Source organism: Zingiber officinale, chromosome 7A (assembly GCF_018446385.1).
Source record: "Zingiber officinale cultivar Zhangliang chromosome 7A, Zo_v1.1, whole genome shotgun sequence".
In the NCBI taxonomy this organism is placed as follows: Eukaryota; Viridiplantae; Streptophyta; class Magnoliopsida; order Zingiberales; family Zingiberaceae; genus Zingiber; species Zingiber officinale.
In genome coordinates this window covers 115,440,735-115,463,000 of record NC_055998.1, presented here as the reverse complement: position 1 = coordinate 115,463,000, position 22,266 = coordinate 115,440,735, and the positions used below count along the sequence as shown (strand labels likewise).

At 36.1% G+C, this 22,266-nt stretch overlaps 1 protein-coding gene across 1 annotated transcript; it reads left to right on the top strand.

The window, feature by feature from the left end:
• Window positions 1-5,879: 5,879 nt before the first annotated feature.
• LOC122000397 lies at window positions 5,880-21,703 on the top strand. Its single transcript, XM_042554809.1, has 18 exons — window positions 5,880-6,089; window positions 6,205-6,301; window positions 6,421-6,474; window positions 6,562-6,608; window positions 14,064-14,097; window positions 15,065-15,155; window positions 15,563-15,654; window positions 16,361-16,435; window positions 16,724-16,806; window positions 18,592-18,718; window positions 18,829-18,918; window positions 19,509-19,574; window positions 19,881-19,972; window positions 20,184-20,246; window positions 20,338-20,401; window positions 20,595-20,683; window positions 20,871-20,997; window positions 21,273-21,703. Exons 1-18 carry the CDS (start codon window positions 6,040-6,042, stop codon window positions 21,324-21,326), a joined length of 1,395 nt encoding a protein of 464 aa, XP_042410743.1. The 5' UTR covers window positions 5,880-6,039; the 3' UTR covers window positions 21,327-21,703.
• The last annotated feature ends 563 nt before the right edge of the window (window positions 21,704-22,266 follow it).

Here is a 22,266-nt window from a genome sequence, read left to right as displayed (position 1 = left end):
TAAGATGTTCCTGTTTCAGATGCAACATATTCTTATGTTTGTGCAAGAAATAGAGAAAATGTCAGACGTTGATTGGAAATGCAGTATCAGAAATCGAAAGCCAATGTTGTAACTGAATCAACTTCAGAATTGCAAAGGTATTTGGCTAAGCCAGACCATCCATATACAAAAGAGTTTGATATCTTATCTTGGTGGAGGAATAACAAGGCAAGATTTCTTATACTTTCTGAGATGGCTCACGATTTGCTTGCAATACCAATTTCTACGGTAGCCTCAGAATCAACATTTAGCACAAAGGTAGGGTATTAGATTTTTTTTAGGAGTTCTTTAACTCCTAGAATCGTGCGTGCGTTGATTTGTGCTCAAGATTGGTTTTGGGCTACTGGGTCTCCAATGACAGTTGAGGAAAATTTATTAGAGTTACAAAAAATTGAAGCAAGTATTATGTTTGACTATTTTATTTTTTGTAATATTTGATTTATATGAAATAAAACATTGACATATATTTTTGGTTGTAGAATTGAACCCATCAGAAAAGGATTGTACTTTCTTCGATAATTTGTAGTGGTTTCTCTCTATCAAGATCATTATGTAGGATTGAGAAGTGATTAAGTGAATCAAGTGAAAGGCAAGTTTTACCTAACAAAAATGCTTATTTTACCTATTCTATTGTCAATCATTGCTTATCATCAATTCGTTGAAGGTTTTGTAGTATTTATTCTATCAACACTTAAAAAATTCTAAATTTGTGATGCTCAAGTTTAGATGATAGTTTGCTTACTTTAATCAATCAACGAGTTGTGGTTTACACTTCATAAATTTTTAGCCAAGAGTTCCTTTATAAATTGTGTTGGAAGGGCTTTAATTTATGTGGCTAGCTAAATATTGGTACTGGGTGATATATGTTTTAATTTGGACAATTAATTTCATTTCATGCAGCTGGAACATTGAGTTTTTCAACAAATATATAAGTTGGTTTGCTATTGAACTTGCAATACACCCCTGCTATCGATATTTGGAGCATTGGCTACATTTTTGCTGAGGTGTTGATCGAGAAGCCACTTTTCCAGTTTTCCCTGGTAACAATGTGGTTCATCATTGAAGAGTGCAGAGTTCAATTTTAAATCCTTTAGAAATCTTGAATTTGTATTAGACAAAGAGACAATATTTGATGTGTAACATGTGTTGTGTTGAACTGTTGATGTATTGTTAAGACATTTTTGAATGGATAAATTTTAGTTATGATGACTAATGGTTATTTGGTAGATGAAGATTATTGTTATTTATTAGCGTAACATTAGATTGTTGGACTTAGATAAATCTTTTCTTGCTGAATAAAAGATTGTTTGGCTACCTACAAGTTGCTTTATTCAAGTAGTTGTGAATTGTGATTGCTTTCACGTAACTTATTTGGTTGATAAACATAGTTTTTAAATATTGCAAGTGAGTTATTTAGTTGGATATATTTCTTTTTTTAGGTGAAAATCTAACATATCACTGTGGTAGATGGCTAGTGAAACATATGATGAAAAGGAAAAAAAAATCACTGATTCCATTTCTAGTTGTTCTACCAATGCAATCAGTTTTTATTTAAAAGAACAAAGAGATTGTACAACAATTTGTCAACGATCAACTAGTTTCATGCACAACTACAATTTGATATTTTGTTGTTTGCTAGACTGGATGCTATTACTCGGTTCAAATCTTTCATAAGCTTTGGTGGTGTGTGATAGATTGCATGCCGTTTAATTTTTGCAGCCATCAATTTGTTTTTGCTCATCTACTATAGTGCAGTGAGTGCTTCGAGTCTTCGAGATACCTCACAGTCACTGAGCCAAATTGCTGCCAATGCATTGCATGCCATAATGAATACAAGTATCAGATGCAACTTGCAAGTTCACGCAGCTGTTCAACATCCCTATTCAGTAATAAAAAGATAAGAATAAATGAATAATTTAAATATTTTTAAGAAAAAAAAACTCTTCTTCGATTAGATCATGTAAAAAAATAAAAAATAAAAATTCTCAAAAAGAGCAAGTTCTGTGCTCCCACCATCGTGTACTTGCATAAATAAACAAAGCTCCTTCCACAGCTCTAGTTGATTCCTTTTCAAATTAATATGTCTATTTTATTTTTATTCATGGAACAAGAGATCCACTCACCACTGCCTTTCCTTTTAGAATGACATTTTGCTCTTCCCTAACCCTTTATACTTTGCAATCTTTTGCAAGATAAAAGACGATTTTGAATTTTGATTCAAAATAGCTAGACCGATTTGTCGATTTTAACCGTTTCCGATTAACCGGTTTATCGGTTAAATCGGCAAAAAAACTTAAATTGGAATCAAACCGGTAAACCGATTAATCGGAAGTTACGGAACCGGTTAAAACCGATTAACGGGTTAACCTGAACCGGTAAACTACTGATTCCGATCCAATTTTTGATTTTCTGGTCATATAATTGAATCTGACATGATAAATGAGATATGTCTTCTACCTCCTCACCAATTATATGAAGGTATTAAGTTAATGTCTAAATCCTTATGTAAGTTTAAAATTAAGAATATCAAATAAAAAAAAGGAAGAATTTAGAATTAAGAGTCACCTTCACAAAATCATACTTATTAAAAGATTTTGATAAAATAAAGATTGAAAATGAAAAATAGAAAACTCAAATAGAAAAAATGAAAAAGGATCATGCTCGAATGTTTCATATATTTTAAACCTTAGAAATAATACAGAACTAAACTGGTATTTTAGATATCATAATGGTCAAATCAGAAAAGTGACTCCAAAATTTATTGTAAAAAAATTATCTTATTAATTTAATAGATAGTGGTAATAAAGGCGAATATGCTCGTCCCAGCGCCCCCACCAACTCATCCCAAAGCCAACATGGAGGAGGTAAATCACGGGCAGCTACTAGCCTTTGGAATAGTGACTAGTACATAAGGGAGACATTTACCTCGACTTTGTCGAGATTCGAACCTCAAACCTCATAATGTCAACACCTCATGCGCTAGCTACTAAACACATGGGACATTATTAATTTAATAGATAGAAATTTATATTGGGTGTTCAAATCATGTTTAATTTGATTTAATTAATTTTTAAACATTTTCAAATAAAAACTTAGTTTAATCTGGTTATTATTTAGAAAAATTAATTATTTCATATACCGACTATTCAGGGTTGTCATTCAAATATTTTTCGATGAAATTCATTTTATCAATTTTTTTCAAGATGTTTTGGTAATTATCTTTTTTTTAATGATTTTTTTTATCAAAATTTAAAATGATTTTGGAGATAAATTTAAAAAAAATTAAATTTTTAGGATAAATAATGTTATATTTTGAACATTGAGGAAAATCATCAATATTTTTTGAATTTAAAATCTATTTTTAAAGTATTTAAATTCAAAAATTATTATTCCTGATTAAAATATTTATTATGGTCCAAATAAAAATATATTTTTAGTAAATTTTTTTATCCAAAATTTTCTATTTGATCATAATGATTTTTTTTAATATTTTTTAAAACTTAAAACTAATTTTTAAATTATTTTTGACAAAATGGGTATTTTAATCCTAAAATTTGAATATTTAGAAAATAATTCTCTGAAAAATATTTTAACTTCTTCACTGATTTATTCAACCTTAAAAAATTTATTCCAAATTTTTTTCAATAACTATCCCTAGTTTTTAATGTGATCACAGGGAAAAAGGGAATAAGTTAAGGGGAAAATAATTGCATAATTGTATAAATTGTAAAATTATATTATTTTTTTATTATTCTAATTATGTGTATTGTAAAATTTCATGTATTTATTGAAAATTTGTTACTTGTAATAAATTATAAATTTTAATAGTTTTTATTGTTTATTTTTTTAGCTTACCTTGGATTGATGCACATAAAAAAAGAGGAGATTGTAAATATCCAGGGTTGATTTTGATGTGGTCAATTAAGTCAAATTAGATCCTATTATATTTTGATGTCTTGTGTCTAAGTGTGCAGGAACTTTGGAACATAACAAGTCGAACGAACGATATTGCGGACAAGAACATAGGAAAGGAGTCGATGGACTTGGTACATCCAAGGGACAATAAACTGCAGAAGAGTACACCAATAGATAAGAAGGTCACACATGGCGTATTCAAGGGATGAGAAGCTAGGGAAGAAGTCTACTCAAGAAGAATGTCGGAGTTAAATTCAAGCGATCTCAACTCCGAATGCCCTCCACATCACCCAAAAAAGAAGAGCAAAGAAAAATTAACATTACTTAAAGGTTAATTATTCAAGTTAATTGATGGAAGACACTCTCAAGGAAGATGGAAGACGCCCTTGTTGCTTGCGCCTTCATGGAAGACACCCTTGCACCTTCATAGAAGACGTCCTCAAGCTAGTTGGAGGCACCTCCAGTAGCCGTTGATAAGGATAAAGTCTTATTGTTGGAGGATAAGTATTATCCTCTTGGAGGCGCCTTAGATCTCCTTAGAAGAGCCTCCAAACGATGAACATGAACGGATACTTCATCTTAAGAGGCTATAAAAAGTCCCGTAAAATTAGAAAATAAATAATAATTTCTATATTCACTTTTTAATTACTTTCTAAGCTATCAAAAGTCCAAGAGATTTCTCTATCTTCGCAAAAGGATTTTTTTTTCTCATATATATATATATATAATTTAAGGTTTAATCATTTAGCAACGAGTGAAATGTGCATAAGTCATATCCGAGAAGGGCGGCAAGCAAAGGCACATCCATTCCAAACATTTGGCGCGACGCCCAACAAGATCACAAAAAAAAACTCTCAAAATCAACGCCGTTTCCAAATGCAGAAGCAGCCAAAGGCAACCATGGCGTGGATCCACCCATCCCTCCTCCTTCCAGGTAAATTTCACCCTACCTGTACAGGCACTGCCCCAACCTCTCACAATGAGATGGTGGGACCCACTACTTAAGTGTGGGTCCCACCGTCCCATTGTGAGAGGTTGGGGCAGTACCTGTACAGGTAGGATCGAATTAACCCTCCTTCCACGCCCTCCCTCACAACGCAGAGCACCTCCTCGACCACGGATCATGGAAGGCGTCTTGGGATCCCCGAATCCCCTATAAATTTCGCTCCTTTCCCCTCCCTCCCTCCTCAGGCCTGCAACTGCGAAAGTGCGAAGGAAGAAATCGTCCCAACTTTCGATCTTTCTCATCTCTTTCCTCCCTTTCGAGCTCGATTCCGGAGATGGAGATGAGGAAGATCGCCTGCGTCGTCCTCGTCGCCACAGCCGCAGTGGCCACCACCGCCCTCGCGGCCGAGGCCCCGGCGCCCGGCCCCGCCGCCAGCGCCTCCTTCGCTGTCACCCCCGCCGCCGGAGCCGCCATCGGCGCCTCCCTCTTCTCCTTCTTCGCGTTCTTCCTGCAGTAACCTCGACGAGGAAGAGGCCTGATGGGGCTTAATAATCTGGCGTGTCGTCGATGTTCTTTGTCTCTATTCTTTGCTACCTCTTTGTGTCAACTTCCATGAATTTTGAGAATGTGAAAGATCTCTATTGACTAATGGCACCACCAACAGAAGTTGTTGATTATTTTCCCCAAAAGTATAGGTTAAACAAAGGAATTTACTATAAACAGATCATAAAGAAACAAATTAGCAACAATTACTGAAATGATTGGAAGGAAACTTCGAAATTCGAATCATTCCTTCCATATCGCTCATTCAAAATTAGAAGAAATCATACAAAGAAAAACATGCATGGTCATCTCCAAATTGAAGTAGGAAATGGACGTTTTAGAGAAACAGCTGGATAATGTTCATTCATTGTGAAATTCACAAGCATTAAACATGCAAAATATTCTATGTATAACCATATTATATATTCAAATTTGTTTTTTTTTCAATAAACCTACCAGTTAAACTGTAAGGGGTTAAACGGAAAATTCCATGGAGACGGTAGTCGGTGCTCTTATTTGGGCGGGAAGCCCTACCTTCCTCCGGTATCTCCGATGTCAAGTCAATCTCACCGCCGTCTCCTCCATTCTCCGCTTCCATGGAAAAGTACTTCGGCCCCTGTACGCGGCTTCCTGAGGCTCGGTTCACGTACTCGCGTGTTCTCTTCTTTCTCCGACGATCCTGTTTATTGTGCTATTTTAGCAAATTTCTTTAGTAATCGCGCTTCTTTCAAGACATTTTGACGGGGATTTGATTCGTGAAGGCGAAGATGGACGCGTATGACAACGGAGATAAAAGGAAAGATGCCTCTCAGTTTTAGGCGCGATGCTTCTATACTTTTTCATGATTCGTTGGCTGAGGTAATGCTGCCTGCTTATCCCGAAGTTTTATGTTCTGATAAAGATCTGTTCTTCCTCGAATCTATTGTTTTTCATCTGGATTTAATTTTCGAGTATCCGCTCTTCTGCATTCTACTTAGCTTGGAGTCTTCGAGCATGATTATATCTTCCAGCCCCAGAAATGTGCCTCTGCTGTAAGTACACCTAGCTATTCTTTTTTCTATCTGGAACAAGCTTTTGGTCAGTTCATGTATATTACCGATGAGATTGTATTTTCCCAGTTGGCATTGGTGGACGATCCTGCTAATTCATCGACCTCCTTTTCAAGGTCTTTTATTATTATTATTATTATTATTATTATTATTATCTCTTTCTTCCATTTTTGTTAGCATCCTTTTTTGTTGCTCAACTTGGACCATAATGGACCTGCCTTTTATTTCATCTTCTGGAATTCTGTTTCTTGAAATGTGGTTGCTTGCAAAACGATTGTTATGATGCCATGTTTCAGTAATGTCTTGAATATTGACCGCGCTAATAACTGGCTTAATTATCTTGATGGTTGAAAAACATACTCTAAGATAGATTTTGTTGGATGAGGTAATTGACTACTCTGCTTTTTTCTTGTGAAGTAGCAATCTTTCTGTTTCTTTAACAAATACAATATCACAGATAGCTCCAAAAAGCTTGCATACTTATTGTAGATGTTTTCTTTGATCCAAACTTCTCTGGTTAATTTCAGAATAACATGATTATCATATTCTGGCTAGCATGCTAAGTGCTAAGCTTCTATTTCAAAGGGAGGGGCATCTTATAAATGTCATGCGTTAGAGCATTTCTTAATCTTGTGGACTATCTCATACGATTATCTATTTATCCTTTATGAGATCATTTTAACATTACCCTTGAAATACATTAACATTTTCAAGAACGCTGAACTATGTTATCCCTTTAAAGTGTTAAAATGGGAACCGGTATCATCTGTTGAATTTTGAGTTTAATTCAAAGTATTTTTCTTGGTTTTAGTTGTAATGCATATGTGTATGCATTTAGTCCCACATTGCTAAGTCAAGAAGGTTGGAAGAGCTTATATATGGATCCCTTCCATCCTTGCTTAGCAAAGTTAAGGGGACCTACACGCATGTGCGGGCCGAGCCCAAATCAAGTGGTTTCGGGGGGTTCGAGCCGGAAATCCATAAACTGGGCGCGACGCACGCGATCATCGCGCGCAGGAGGGGGGGGTGCAAATCCCCATCTCGTGGGCCTTGCGCTTGCAGGCGGACTGGTTTGTTTTTGTCAGTCCTTGGTTTGGTTTGGTTTTGTCCCTGTGAACCACCGACGCACTTGGCGAGGCGCGTGAGGAAGCGACGCACTTCTTCGCTGGCGAAGTAGTATCCCGCGCGTGCGGAAGCGACGCACTTCGCACGCTTTGCTTCCTGGGGTGCGTGCACTGCTTCAGAGTATATAAATACACTGTCTCTGTTCCTGGTTCAACACAACGAAGCAATCTGCTTTGCTTTCTCTCCTTCCCTCTCTCTGTCTTCTTCTTACCGAGAGTTTGTCCTGAGGCTTGGTTTATAGCGATCTGAGGTTGAGTTCGAGTGCGACGCTCGTCTGCACCGTGGGCAGCAATAAATTCTCTAAAGATAGTCGGCACGCCGACGCTTCAACCGGAGATATCAATTTCTTAACCTTACTCATCTATTTACCTATTTATTGCATGCTTGTTATTTTCGTGCAATTTTACTACTGTTAGTGCTCTCATTATTTAAAACAATTTTAGAGAATTTATTGTAAGCATCAGTAGACATGATGAATGATAGGGTAATGGGGTCAGATGAGGCTAGTGCCAGACCCGAGAAATTTTTCGGACAAAACTTCAGACGTTGGCAACAACGGATGAAATTTTGGCTTACTACGCTAGGGCTATTCTCCGTTATAGAAACAGATCCTCCTTCACCTAATGAGAAGAGGAACCTGCCTATAGTGCTGCCTTACAGAGGTTTAAGCAAAGGGATTATCTCTGCCATGGGAGGATCCTGTCTGCCCTCTCAGACGCGCTATTTGATGTGTACTGCTCAACGGCTTCGGCTAAAGAGCTATGGAAATCTTTGGATAAAAAATATAATTCCGAAGATTCTGGTTTAGAAAAGTACACTGTGGCAAAATTCCTAAACTTCAAAATGGTTGAAGGGAAATCTGTGGTTGAGCAGACACATGAATTCCAAGTTCAAATTCATGGTCTTGTTGAAGGAGATATGTCATTACCCGAAAAATTTCATGTCTTGTCTATCATCGAAAAATTGCCTCCGAGTTGGGAAGATTTTGGCATGACTCTTAAACATAGGAGAGGTAAAATCTCTCTAGAAGATTTGATGATTGCCTTAAATATCGAAGAAGAACATCGGAAGCAACATAAAAATGATGATATAAAAATGCCTATGGATTTCATTCCAAAGGCAAACGTAGTAGTCTCATCTGACAAGAAAAAATTCAAAAATCAGAAAATGAAGAACAAGATGAAACCCAAACCAAAGATTCAAAAGAAAAATGGAACCAAGCCGTGCTGGGCATGTGGGCAAGTTGGACATTATGCCAAATTCTGCCCCAAGAAGAAAAACCAGAGCAATATGTCCAACACCAAGACACAAGCAAATGTTGTGACTGCTAGTGACGGCACCAGCGATAGGTTTGTTACCTTCAAACCCGAACTAAACTTGATCTATCAACCCAATGAATGGTTAGTTGATACAGGTGCTAATGTGCACTGTTGTGCTGATCGCTCTGCCTTCCTTACTTATCAGGTAATTGAAGGCACTTCCGTGACCATGGGGAACCATTCTGCAGCCAGGGTGTTTGGGATAGGACAAGTTGACCTGAGGTTTACCTCTGGAAAAGTCCTGTCACTGCATGAGGTGCATCATGTTCCAGCGGTCCATCGGAATTTGATTAGCGGATCAAAGTTAGTCCGCGTTGGTTATGAGTTGAACTTTAAATGTAATAAAGTTGTAATATTACATTTAGGAACTTTTATTGGAAAATGTTACCTTAATGAAGGTTTATTTAAACTCAATGTAGAAAATGCTACCTTAAATAAATCTACTGATATTGGTTGTTCATATAATATTGAATCTTATGATATATGACATGACAGATTAGGACATGTCAATTTTAATACTGTAAAAAGAATGATGAATCTAGACATGATTCCTAAGCATGCTATAAATGATAAGAAAAAATGTGAAGTTTGTGTGCAATATAAACAACCCCGTAAACCCTTCAAATCAGTTGATAGAAATTGTGATATTTTAGAATTGATTCACACTGACTGTTGTGAGTTTAACGGTGTAATAACGAGAGACCATAAACGGTATTTCATTACCTTCATTGATGATCACTCTCGTTATTGTTATGTTTATTTGCTAAAAACTAAAGATGAAGCTTTAGATAAATTTATGATTTTTAAATCTGAAGCTGAGAATCAAAGAAATAAATCTATTAAGAGGTTAAGGTCTGATAGGGGTGGAGAGTTTACCTCGAACCTGTTTTAAAAATTTTGTCAAGATGCAGGTATAATTCACGAGGTAACTACCCCATATAGTCCTCAATCCAACGGTTTAGCAGAACGAAAAAATCGAACCCTTGAAGATATGATTAATTCCATGTTAGGCAGTTCTGGGTTACCCAACTTCATGTGGGGGGAGGCTCTATATACTGCATGTCATGTGTTAAATAGAGTCCCCATGAGGTCTAGGGATAAAAGCCCATATGAGCTTTGGAAAGGCCGGAGGACAAGTTTGAAATACCTTAAAGTGTGGGGGTGCCCTGCAAAGGTACTAGTACCTGAACACAGAAGGAAAAAACTTGGTCCAAAGACTGTAGATGATATCTTCTTGGGTTATGCTCAAAATAGTATTGCATATAGGTTTCTGATTATTAAATCTGAAATTTCTGGAATAGATGCAAATACTATTGTAGAACTTCGTGATGCTACATTTTTTGAGGATATATTTCCTATGAAGACGAGAACACCTCAGTCTATATCTGGTATTCCTACTAGAGATATGCCTGCTTCCGTAGAGGCCCCATTATCCGTAGAAGGTACACCTTCCTCAAGTCACTCTAGACTAGATGAATCTAGTGAGCATACAGAACTGAGAAGGAGCAAGAGGCAACGTGTGTCTACGGATTTAGGCCAGGACTTTATCACCTATAATATAGAAGGTGACCCTGTGACATATAGAGATGCTATGGCTTCTCCTGAAGCTAAACACTGGAAAGAGGCCATTAAAAGTGAAATGGACTCTATTATCTCTAATGCCACTTGGGAGTTGGTAGATTTACCTCCTGGGTGTACCACTATAGGATGTAAATAGATGTTTAAGAGAAAACTAAAACCTGATGGGTCAGTAGATAAATTCAAAGCCCGCCTAGTTGCTAAGGGATTCAAACAGAAAGAAGGGATTAACTATTTTGACACTTATTCTCCTGTTACCAAAATTACTACAATCCGAGTGTTAATAGCATTGACATCTATATATCATCTTGAGGTCCATCAAATGAATGTCAAAACGGTATTCCTAAATGGAGATCTTGAAGAAGAGATATATATGGATCAGCCTGAGGGACATGTAGTTTCTGGATATGAGAATAAAGTCTGTAGGTTAGTCAAATCTCTTTATGGTTTGAAGCAAGCCCCAAAGCAGTGGTACGAAAAATTTGATAGTGCTATGCTATCGTTTGTCTTTGAAATGAATGACTCTGATAAATGTGTGTATGCTAAAATGAAAGGTGATAATTGTATTATCTTATGTTTATATATAGATGATATTCTACTTTTTGGTTCTAACCTTTCTATTGTTAATGAGACTAAGGCCCTCTTAAGTGGTAAGTTTGATATGAAGGATATGGGTTGTGCTGATATGATTTTAGGGCTGAAGTTGACTCGATCACCTGATGGAATAGCAATTTCTCAGTCACTCTATGTTGAGAGAGTATTAGAGAAATATGGCTATAGCCAAGTTAAATCTGTCGTCACACCCTATGATCTTTCAAAAACTCTCCACAAGAATAAGAGTGGTGTGACAGTGTCTCAACTAAGATACTCACAAATCATAGGTAGTATAATGTATTTAGCAAATTGTTCTAGACCTGATATTTCTTTTGCTATAACGAAATTGAACAGATTTACCTGTCCAGACAGAACACATTGGGATGCATTAGACAGAGTACTCAGATACCTAAAAGGTACTATATCCTTGGGCTTGTGGTATGGAAGATTCCCTGCAATTCTGGAGGGATATAGTGATGCTAGTTGGATAGATGACACTGCTGAGTGTAAAGGCGTTACTGGTTATGTCTTTACACTTGGAGGCGGTGCAGTTGCTTGGAGGTCTGTTAAACAGACGATTATAACCCGTTCTACATCTGAGGCAGAATTGTATGCTTTGGATACCACAGTAACTGAAGCTGATTGGCTTAAGGGTCTTCTTTCTGAAATTCCCTTGATGATGAAGCCAATACCTTCTATTTCAGTACACTGTGATAATCAAACAACAATAGCTCAGATTAGAAGCTCCAAGTATAACCAGAAACAGAAGAGACATGTACGAATAAGATTAAAGTCTATTCGTGAGTTAGTGTCTCTTGGAGTGGTGTCATTAGACTTTGTAAGTTCAAAAGACAATATTGCTGATCCAAACTTGATTATGAGAAAATCAAGAGATCCAGTAAGGGAATGAGACTGAGGCCTATCCTGGATTCACCTATAGCGGCAACCCAACCTATCTGATTAGAGATCCAAGAAGTAGGTTCAATGTGGTATAAACAAGTTATAAGAGTGAATCGTAAGCATCAAATTGATTGAGATGTAATCTCATAGTCTCTTCCCTGGATAGATGCTTGACTGCTAGTAAGGATGAGCTTAGGAGCTCTTAATGAGTTCAAGGTCTTAATGACAGGATGCTCGCAGTACATCCTTGGAGAACTCACCTATGTAAGTGTAACTGTGTGGCCGCAGTGTGGGGGGTCTAGGCAACTCTCCTTAGCACTTATGAAACAAGATTCGGTGGTATGGCCGTAATGCACCAACCCAAAAGGATTCAACCGTCGCCCGTGATGAGTTGTTATCAATTGATTTTCACATATAAAAGGTTTAAGTTCAAGACTGAGTTCACTTCACACCTATGTGAATAAGATTGGTGTACTTAGGTGAAAATTCAAACCGGAAGGTATTTTTACTAAAAGCTCATTGCAATCAAGCCTCAGGACAAGTCTCTGTTTTTCGACCAAAATAATTTGAATTAGTGGGGGATTGTTGAGTTTTGAGTTTAATTCAAAGTATTTTTCTTGGTTTTAGTTGTAATGCATATGCGTATGCATTTAGTCCCACATTGCTAAGACAAGAAGGTTGGAAGAGCTTATATATGGATCCCTTCCATCCTTGCTTAGCAAAGTTAAGGGGACCTACACGCATGCGCGGGCCGAGCCCAAATCAAGTGGTTTCGGGGGGTTCGAGCCGGAAATCCATAAACCGAGCGCGACGCACGCGATCATCACGCGTAGGGGGGGGGGGTGCAAATCCCCAGCTCGTGGGCCTCGCGCTTGCAGGCGGACTGGTTTGTTTTTGCCAGTCCTTGGTTTGGTTTGGTTCTGTCCCTTGTGAACCACCGACGCACCTGGCAAGGCGCGTGAGGAAGCGAACGCACTTCTTCGCTAGCGAAGCAGTATCCTGCGCGTGAGGAAGCGGAAGCGACACACTTCGAACCGACGCACGCTTTGCTTCCTGGGGTGCGTGCACTGCTTCAGAGTGTATAAATACACTGTCTCTGTTCTTGGTTCAACACACCGAAGCAATCTGCTCTGCTTTCTCTCCTTCCCTCTCTCTGTCTTCTTCTTACCGAGAGTTTGTCCTGAGGCTTGGTTTATAGCGATCTGAGATTGAGTCCGAGTGCGACGTTCGTCTTGGAGTGCACCTACGGACAACGCGAGCGGTTGTCAGATCTTGGGGGAATTTTGCCGGAGAGCCTCTGCACCGTGGGCGGCAATAAATTCTCTAAAGACAGTCGGCATGCCGACGCTTCAACCGGAGATACCAATTTCTTAACCTTACTCATCTATTTACCTGTTTATTGCATGCTTGTTATTTTCGTGCAATTTTACTACTGTTAGTGCTCTCATTATTTACAACATCATCTTGAGTCTGTCTTTGAGCATGCACATTACAATTTCTACTAGTGCATGATTTTTCAAAAACTAATCTGGTTGCACATTCAAGGAAATGACATTAGCTAATTTTAAATTGTCTGAATAGAGGGACAATTTTGAGGAAGTTTTGGCATGAGCCTTTTTGGTGGTTTGAGTCAAATATACTGGACTCCTTAATTCTTTAGGAAATATCAAGAAGTCCTTTCCTACATAAAAACAAAAGATGGAAGGAAAGACAGTCTGATTCTTGAGGTGACCAAACTGTCTCACTATACGACCAAGGGTTCTAACTTCTAAACATTAGCTAAAAGTTCAATAATATTCGATAGTATGATCAATCTTCCTAAATAAGTTGATGCTTTTTACTGAATTAAAATTAATTTTACTTGTGTTCCTTACATAAAAGTGCAATTTTCTTGTCAATGATGCACACACTTTAGTTTTACCAATGTTAGTAATATATTGATTTGGTTCCTGAATTACATTACTTTTTTTTGCTTTGCATCAATTTCAATGCGGAAGTATAGATACCTTGATTATTATGGAGGAGAGTATTGACTTGGCCATGTTTCTTTTACAGGAAGGGGATTTCAGGACTGGATTTTGACACCGAGGTTGCTCTTGGCATTCTGAAAACTTTATATTACTTCAATTATCATAAATAATTACTCTCCTCTTATTAAATTCAGCATCATCTTAAGGCATCTCACTTTTATTGTTTAAGTTATTTTTCTTGTGCATCTATCTTTTTGCTTATTTTCTTTGGATTTGAATTGTGACGATCCACATAGATGAATGAACTGTGATGATGATGGAATTGCAATGGTAGCAAGTGGTTTTCATCCCATACATTGGGGTTGGAGCCTCTTATGTAATTTGTTTATCGAAACCAAAAGATAACATGGGGCATACAATGTAAATACTCGATGGTGATAACTCTATAAGCAAAAGTTCATGATTATTTTTTTAAAATTCTTTTGGAAATATAAGATCGTCAAAATATTCTTTAATTGTTTTCAAAATCTTAAATTTATCTATCTGACTATGCAAGTATTGCTCTTAGATATTAATGGAAATGATTTTCGTAATTGATTATACTTCTATTTGAAAGTTAATAAATACCATATTGACACGATACGATATAGTCTCGACTCTCGAAACCATTAATCGGTAATTGAAACTCTGGCACGGTTTGAGATTTTATACTTTAGTTCTTCCAATTGTAATATCTAAACATGGAGGTTATTGAAGAATACAATCATGCTCTAGGCAAATATGGAGTAAAACAATATGGTTAATGTTGGCATAGGATAGTACTTGGTAGGATTACTTACAATTGTTACGCTATTCGTACCATTTTAACTAGTATAAATTTTAGAATTTTACAAAAAAAGCAATAGAATTTGGTACTATTGGTTGATTTATGTTTATTTGTTTTTAACAATCAATTTGTCAAACATGGTTGGCAGATTTTTGCTGTATATATGTGATAACTATTGATTTAGTTCATGCAATGCAAGCCTTCATTGTTATTATGTAATGAAAACATAACCATTGTGTCAGTTGGCTTCCATTTTGTAGGGAATTTATCTTGCCTCAATAACAAAAGCAGGATGCTTGATTGTACATGAGTTCGAAACATTATATTGTGCAATATACGGTCCAAAATCCAGTAAGTTTCTATTGCATATTGTGAAATAATATAGTATAAGAGTATGCTTATTTCCTTATAGAGGATTTTATGAATAAGTTTGTTACTTGTGCACACATTACATATTAAAAGGAACCTGTTTAACAAATCCAAATTTATTCTCATCTGCTATGACAGGCTAGAAGGATTAAAAAACTTCTCTTTGATGAACCAGAAAAGGAAACAAAACTAGCTATTAATTGTTTAATAAATAGTGATATGTGTTTCATGTAATTTAATACTTAAAAGATGATTGCATATTATTTATCTTCTATTAATTAAGCGTGGTTCAGCCAGACATTGATGGGAACTAATATCTTTTTATATCGCTTCTCTCAACTATTATTTGTAGATTAGGCTGAACATAATTTGTTTTGTCTTTTGCTAAGGTCAATTGGTGAATGGGACAAAAGAATTTATCCATATTTCCGTTGGCCAAGCATTAGATTCTGTTCGGTGGAATCCAATTAATCAAGATGAGGTTTGTTTGTTATGTATTCCCAATGGAACTGTGACTCCCCATTCCTAAAGTGACTAACATTTATAAAATGTTCTATTATATATTTCCATGTTTGATCCATAATTGTTGGTTCCATGTGAGTTATAGTTAAGTCTGACAAACACAGGCAAAATGATACTAGCATATCTTAGTTGCTTGTGCCTCAGTCCTAACAATTAGTTGAACAACTGTTTCTTTTTGTCGCTCAAGAAAGTCTTTTGCCTTGCCAGAGATTGTGTAATGTTCCTTTGAATATTACCCGATGAATTTTCATTCTAGACGATGGAGTGATTATGCATAATATACTCATATGAAAAGGTATTTGTGGGTTTGTCTACTGCTCATCTATGATGTAGGCTAGCTTGTTTTTTTGTACTTTCTTTCTGGTTCTATGTTTTATAGGGTAAACCTTTTGTCATGATAAGTTGCTTCTTTGTGTGCTGCTGATCAAATATTTTCACCCAAATATTCCTATCTACAGATGTGAGGCAAATGATCTTCCCCAGTCCTTTATCTATACGAGTAGACTTCTGGATCCTTTTTCAGCATTGATATTTGACATGCAGTCACACAGTAATATATGATTAATAGAAATAAACTAACTACTACTTCAATGGCTAATGGTTTAACATGCTTCTTAGTGCCTTTTTATGGTTGCTTGTGCTAACTATTTGTTTTTCTTCTTTAGGTAGCTTGTGCTACTAGAGAAAACCATCACATTTGTCTTATCAATATCTTTCATTTCTCATCCAAAGAAGCACAAGTAAGTCCTCTGGATATGCAGCTAATGTATTACCTAATATTTATGTTTGTAAGTGTTTGATATTTCACATTTTACTTCAAATTTTCAATCTGGTTAAAATGATCCATATACAAGAGTTTTCGGAAGACAAATTCCTTTGATTTATTTAATCTGTGAAAATTTTCATGGATGTTATCAACAAGATATTTGGAAGTGTTGCTGCAAGTCATCATTATATTCTAATAATCTCAATGCTTGCTTGTTGCCTTGCCCACTCTAATCCTTCTTTTTCTTTCATAAAAAATCTAGGTACTATGCAGCCAGAAGGACCACACTATGGAGCACGCCAATGGATTATCTGAAGTATTATTTGCTTCGGATGACAAGTCAAGGTTACATAGCTAGTAAAAAAGTGCACCAAAACTGAAATTTACTTGTTTGGAATATTTGTGTTTGATATGAGGTCAATTGAGAATATATTGGTTTCATAACATTTGTGCATTATATTCCCATTTTTACCAATTCCATGAGTTAAAAGGGATATGTCAGTCATATTCATTATTAGAGAGAACATTATATCTATATTATCCTACACAATTCCTGATGATATAATACCCCATGTGGTCCAAACCTTTATATCTAAACATTCTCCCTCAAGCAAAGCCTAGATATGGATCAAAGTCTAATTTGTTGCACAAACTAGGAAAATAAGACTGATAAGAAACTTACTGAAGATAAAGAAAATGCAATACTTTGCTACTGTTGAGAGATTTTGACTGCACAATGCTTTGTGCTGAAGTTGGAGGGCTGAGAATGGTGGAGGGAGAGGGTGATGGCACACTAATCAGGAGTCACAATTCATTGTCAATGGATGATAAATCTGCCATGTCTTATTGGCCTGACCTGAGACATGTTTACTTCTAACTGAATGCAACCTGTTTATTTTACGTTAATAGTTGTCAAATGAATATAAAATGATTCTAAATGTGTCGTCCCGATGTAAGCCATTTAATCAAACAGGTTAGACATATAAGTCGGATTATGTCACACAACCTATATTTATAGTGGCTCCATTTATGAAACCTGAGCATGTCTAGTTTAATTTTAGTCCATTTATCACTCAACCAGTCTAACACTAACACTCTGACTTGTGTCCAAACACAAATTTGAAGATTGGGCTATGCCATGTAAATAGGGTGTATCATCTTTACCGCCCCCAACTCTAACAGAGTGAGATGAGAGTGACAATGTGATGATGGGGGAAAACAGTTGTGAAGATGAGGGAAAGACAAAGCATAGAGGAGGGTAGGGTTATAAAGGAGCCAACCTGAGCTTGTTTTATTCAAGCTTGCTTGCCAAGAAATAAAAAAACTCAATTTTTTATTTTTTTATTTATTTACCGAGTTTTTTTTTATTGTTCAAGCTTGTTATTAAAATTCTTTGCCTATGTCCTAGCTTTAACTGAGCTCAAGCTTTTACTAAGTTCAACTTGGGAAAAAAATGTACCTATAAGTTCAACTTTCAATTGTCATAACTAACCTGAGATTAAAGTATTAATTCTAACCCCATGCTTTCAACTTGTTTGAGGATGTACATTTACTAACACCGAGAAGTGTTTCTATACCTTTAATAAGATACTTATAACATTTGAGTCATTTGTATTATTTAATTGAATGAATTATGCAACTTCTTGGAGTTTGGGGATATTTCATCTAACCTCTTTCAATTCGAAGATCTCTTTTCTTATTGAGGATACTGACATTCATTGGCAATTTGGCATTAATGACGCTCCACCTTCTAGTCCCACATGACCAAGTGCTGACATCCTTGGAATCTCCCCGAGTGATTAGTCACTTTAAGATGGATTGAGGTTTTTCCTTGCTCTAACATCATACCAAAGTTGGAGCCCTAGTGCTCAAATCTTGCTAGTAGAAACCATATATTTTCAATTACGTTGAGCTAAATTTCTTTGTGTTTTTAGTAGAATTAACATTATTAATAGCTTACATCATATCAAAGTAGGAGCCCTAGTGTTCAAATCTTGCTAGTATAAATCATATATTTCCAATGAATCTGAGACAAATTTCTTTTTGTGTTTTAATAGAATTAACATTATAATGCTTCACTATTGTTGATTATTGGTGTGATTATTTTGCTTTATAAATTTCCTCTTGTAGGTTGTTTGCTTCTGGTTTAGATGGCAATGTTTATGTTTGGGATACACGATTGTCCAATCATCCATGCCTCACGCTTACAACTAATTCACGAAGAGAACTTAATAGCATTGCACTATACCAAGATCAGGTTTGTATCATAAATGCAACTGTAGTTTGCCCTAAATTATTCTATTTTACTTCTTGCCGTTCTGTTTTGCTATTTCTAATTTCTTGATGAGTAAATCCTTCTATATTTAGGTTGTATTAGGGGCAGACAAATGTGGATTTATTCACTCTTGGGATATTCGCGGAGGACAGTCATCTCATGCTTTTCAAAGTCACAATCAGGTGAGAAGCAAATATATAGAAATCTCTTCTACGAATCAAGTTGTCATCAGTACCTTGTTAATACTGAATTTTTGTTCTTCACAGTTAACATGGGCATGTAACTTATCTACCCAAAAATATTTTTCACATTATAGCCTCTCTAACACACTCCTGTTTATATATTCATATATCTCTCTTTCCAAAAATATCCTTTTCATTCAATCAAAAAATAAAACTTTTCAAATATATCCAAATGGTTCTATATTCATATGAATGTTCTGATGTCAAATGTGGCTGAAAATAGTCCCAATTAATTGATAACCACCAATGGTTGATGCTATCAAGTTTTCTAACCCCAACCACCCCTTTGGTAAATAGGTCCCTAGTGGTTTAAGTGAAAATTATCTGCAATATATCAAAATATTTCCTGCTTGGATAACTCAAATATAACTTTTTTGTACTATGAAATGTTGGTTATTAATAGTAAAGAAAATATGCAAACAATAGAAATTCATGGTTTTTCAAGTGGGACTCATTTATATTTCTAGATAAGTCTTTGTTTCCCAGTTTCTCTATATCATCATAATATTATCTCATTGAACCTTTTCCAGAGGTCTCTTTACCCTTCAATATCCATAAAGTTATCGGCTGAGCTGGAGAAAATCTCATCTTTGAAGGTACAATAACAAAATGATTTATGCTCATCTGTCCTATTTAATAGCTACTATTCCAACAATTTTGGATATTGATGTTAACACTGCGAATTGAAATATTATTTGTAAACTTGTCATATGTGGAAGACATGACTGTGCACAGCTCTCTACATGTTTAGATATCATATAGTAACCTTTAATTCATCTAACTATTTTTCAAATATAGTCCTTGTTGCAACATATTCCATCATGTTGAATCCTTCAGTTCAATTCAACCCGTGCATCCAGTTTTAAATGTATTCAGAGTGAAAATATTTTGTTAACTTTCAGGCACAGACAGACATTCTTCCAAAAGAAATCCACAGCATCAGCATCAATCCATCTTGTTCCAGGCAGTTAGCTTTCCATCTGGTTGATGGCTGGTAATTCACATTGGTTTAAATAGTAGCGTTTTGTTCAGCTCTTGGAATTTGCAACGTCTTCCCTTGTTTTCTGTGTTACACATAAGGAAAAGGCCATTGTTTTTGGTTGAGTGATTTATCTGAACAAATTCTTCGGTTGGTTACAGATAGTGCAATCAAGCTGTTACACGCAAGGCTTGAATTTTCTAATATACTCTATGATTTCTTACAGGTCTGGGGTTCTGGATCTTAGCGATCTTGTGGTGACACATGTGCACTGTCCACCTGCTGTGTTGTTAGTTTTTAAACTTGTGCCCATGCAATTTAGAGGTTTTATTTGCGTTTTTCCCTTGTATGACATTCTGATATTTCTATTATTCAAGCAGGGATGGAACAGTTATATCAACAAAGTCAATTATAAGAAGACCGTCTTGGTTCCCAACATTCTCAGTATGTTTTCTCATTACATTGAATCTAACACCATTTACACAAGATGTACTGCTCCAATCCCATGCAAATCATTGTTAGGAGTTGATTAAAAACATCATTTGTGCATTGTTGGTTGATTAAAATTAGATTTTTTTTCTTGGATACAACCACAAGACAACAGTTAACTTGTCCATAACAATTATCTTGTCTTCAGACATATGCAGTTGGGTCTGTTGCAGATAAAGGATTGTATCTGCTTGACTTCTTTCCAGGCAAACACTCAGCATGCCATGTGGATTTCGAGTGAGCTCTATTGTTTATTTATTTATATATTCTTAGGAGATCTGCTCATAAAATGAAGATGGGCTCTAAAATCCCTCGCAAAATTTCACTTGCACCTAAATCTTTTTACGACAAGTTTTTAACTCGAAAAGGCATGTAATGCTGATTTTCTGACAAATTCTTATTTGTATTTTTTTTTTATTGCTAGTCCGGAATCAAGGAGCAATTCTCCAGACTGCAGTAGAATTCCAGAAAACAAATATATTCCTGTATCAGAAAACATTCTAGCTTGTGCAATTCATCCTCATAACGATACCATAATTGCTGGGACTAAGGTAAATAAACTCAAAACAAAACAAAAAAACTCATGTTATTCAAAACTTGCCCACTTTTGTGTCAGCATTAGAGTGAGAACAAAAATAGAAATCATAATTGATTTCTTGTTTGTGTTATTTTTTATCTCAAGAATCTACTTGATATTGCTTAACCCAAGTAGCTACAAGAATGCCATTCACTCGACACATTCTCCAAGAGATAATAACCACATCCTGACTTGCCCAATTTTATGTCCTTAGCGTAATTGATTAAAGTGGTTTTTTTTCCATCTCAGGAATCGTCTTTAATGGTGATCTCTCAGAAGCATAAGGTTGACAATGGTGATTAAATGCTACTAATACCTGAAGGCGGTTAAGTTAAGATTATAAACCAAATGAAGCTTATGAATTGGCAACGCTCTCCCTGGTCTGCACATAGCAAGTGAACACTCCACCAGGCTTTTTAACATACTGCTCATTTGTTTACTACAAGGCTCATGATGATCCTAGAAAGGGAAATGAGGAAGCACTTTGATGAAGCAACTGTGAGCCAATTCAACCCCTTACGCACTTGAAACCTCATAAGTACTCCCTTCTTTGTGGTTTTTCTGATGTCTATTACCTTCATAAATGGTAGGAACCATTTTGAACCTAACTGATATTCCATCAGTGATATGGAGAATCAATTCTCCAAAAGAACGAATAAAGCAAACATTCGCTTTGGCATGAAAAATTCATTTTGCTAAAGAGCATAATATTTGGATTTTTCCTCCAGAAAAGTGATTAGATGATCATGTTATCACTTGATTTCTTTCCCACTTGATCTCTGTTTCTGTTATCACAATAGTTCAGATCCTCTGTCCCTATTTCTCTCTGTCCCCGTGTCCCACTGCTGATCGGACGGACCAGATTACATTTCAATGCATCATGACATCTTTAAGATGTGTGCAAGACATCCTTGAGATGTAATCTGGCCCGTTCGATCGGCAATAAGACACGGGGACAGAGAGAAATGGGGACAGAAGATCCGAACTGGTTATCACAAAGCTCTGCATTTTCAGTGGGCACTTCAAGGATGGTGCATCTCAAAAATAAACTTTTACTAGAAGAATACTAATAATACATATATATCATATAACACTGGTTAGTAATACAAGTTTCTCATCACCTGTGTTCAAGCTGAAATGATGATGTCAAACGTGATGCTTAGCTTATCAGAGTTTGAGCATAACACAAACTATATATAATAACAGTTTAGGAATCCAGGTTATTGTAGCTGCTAGGAAATTA

What these genes read in the sequence shown, in the direction of transcription:
- LOC122000397 (XM_042554809.1), top strand. Translation starts at nt 6,040, where the DNA reads ATGGAAAAGTACTTCGGCCCCTGTACGCGGCTTCCTGAGGCTCGGTTC. An exon ending in AATATACGGTCCAAAATCCA is followed by an intron (nt 15,156 to 15,562) that starts GTAAGTTTCTAT and finishes TCTTTTGCTAAG; the next exon opens with GTCAATTGGTGAATGGGACA. An exon ending in CTTTTCAAAGTCACAATCAG is followed by an intron (nt 18,919 to 19,508) that starts GTGAGAAGCAAA and finishes AACCTTTTCCAG; the next exon opens with AGGTCTCTTTACCCTTCAAT.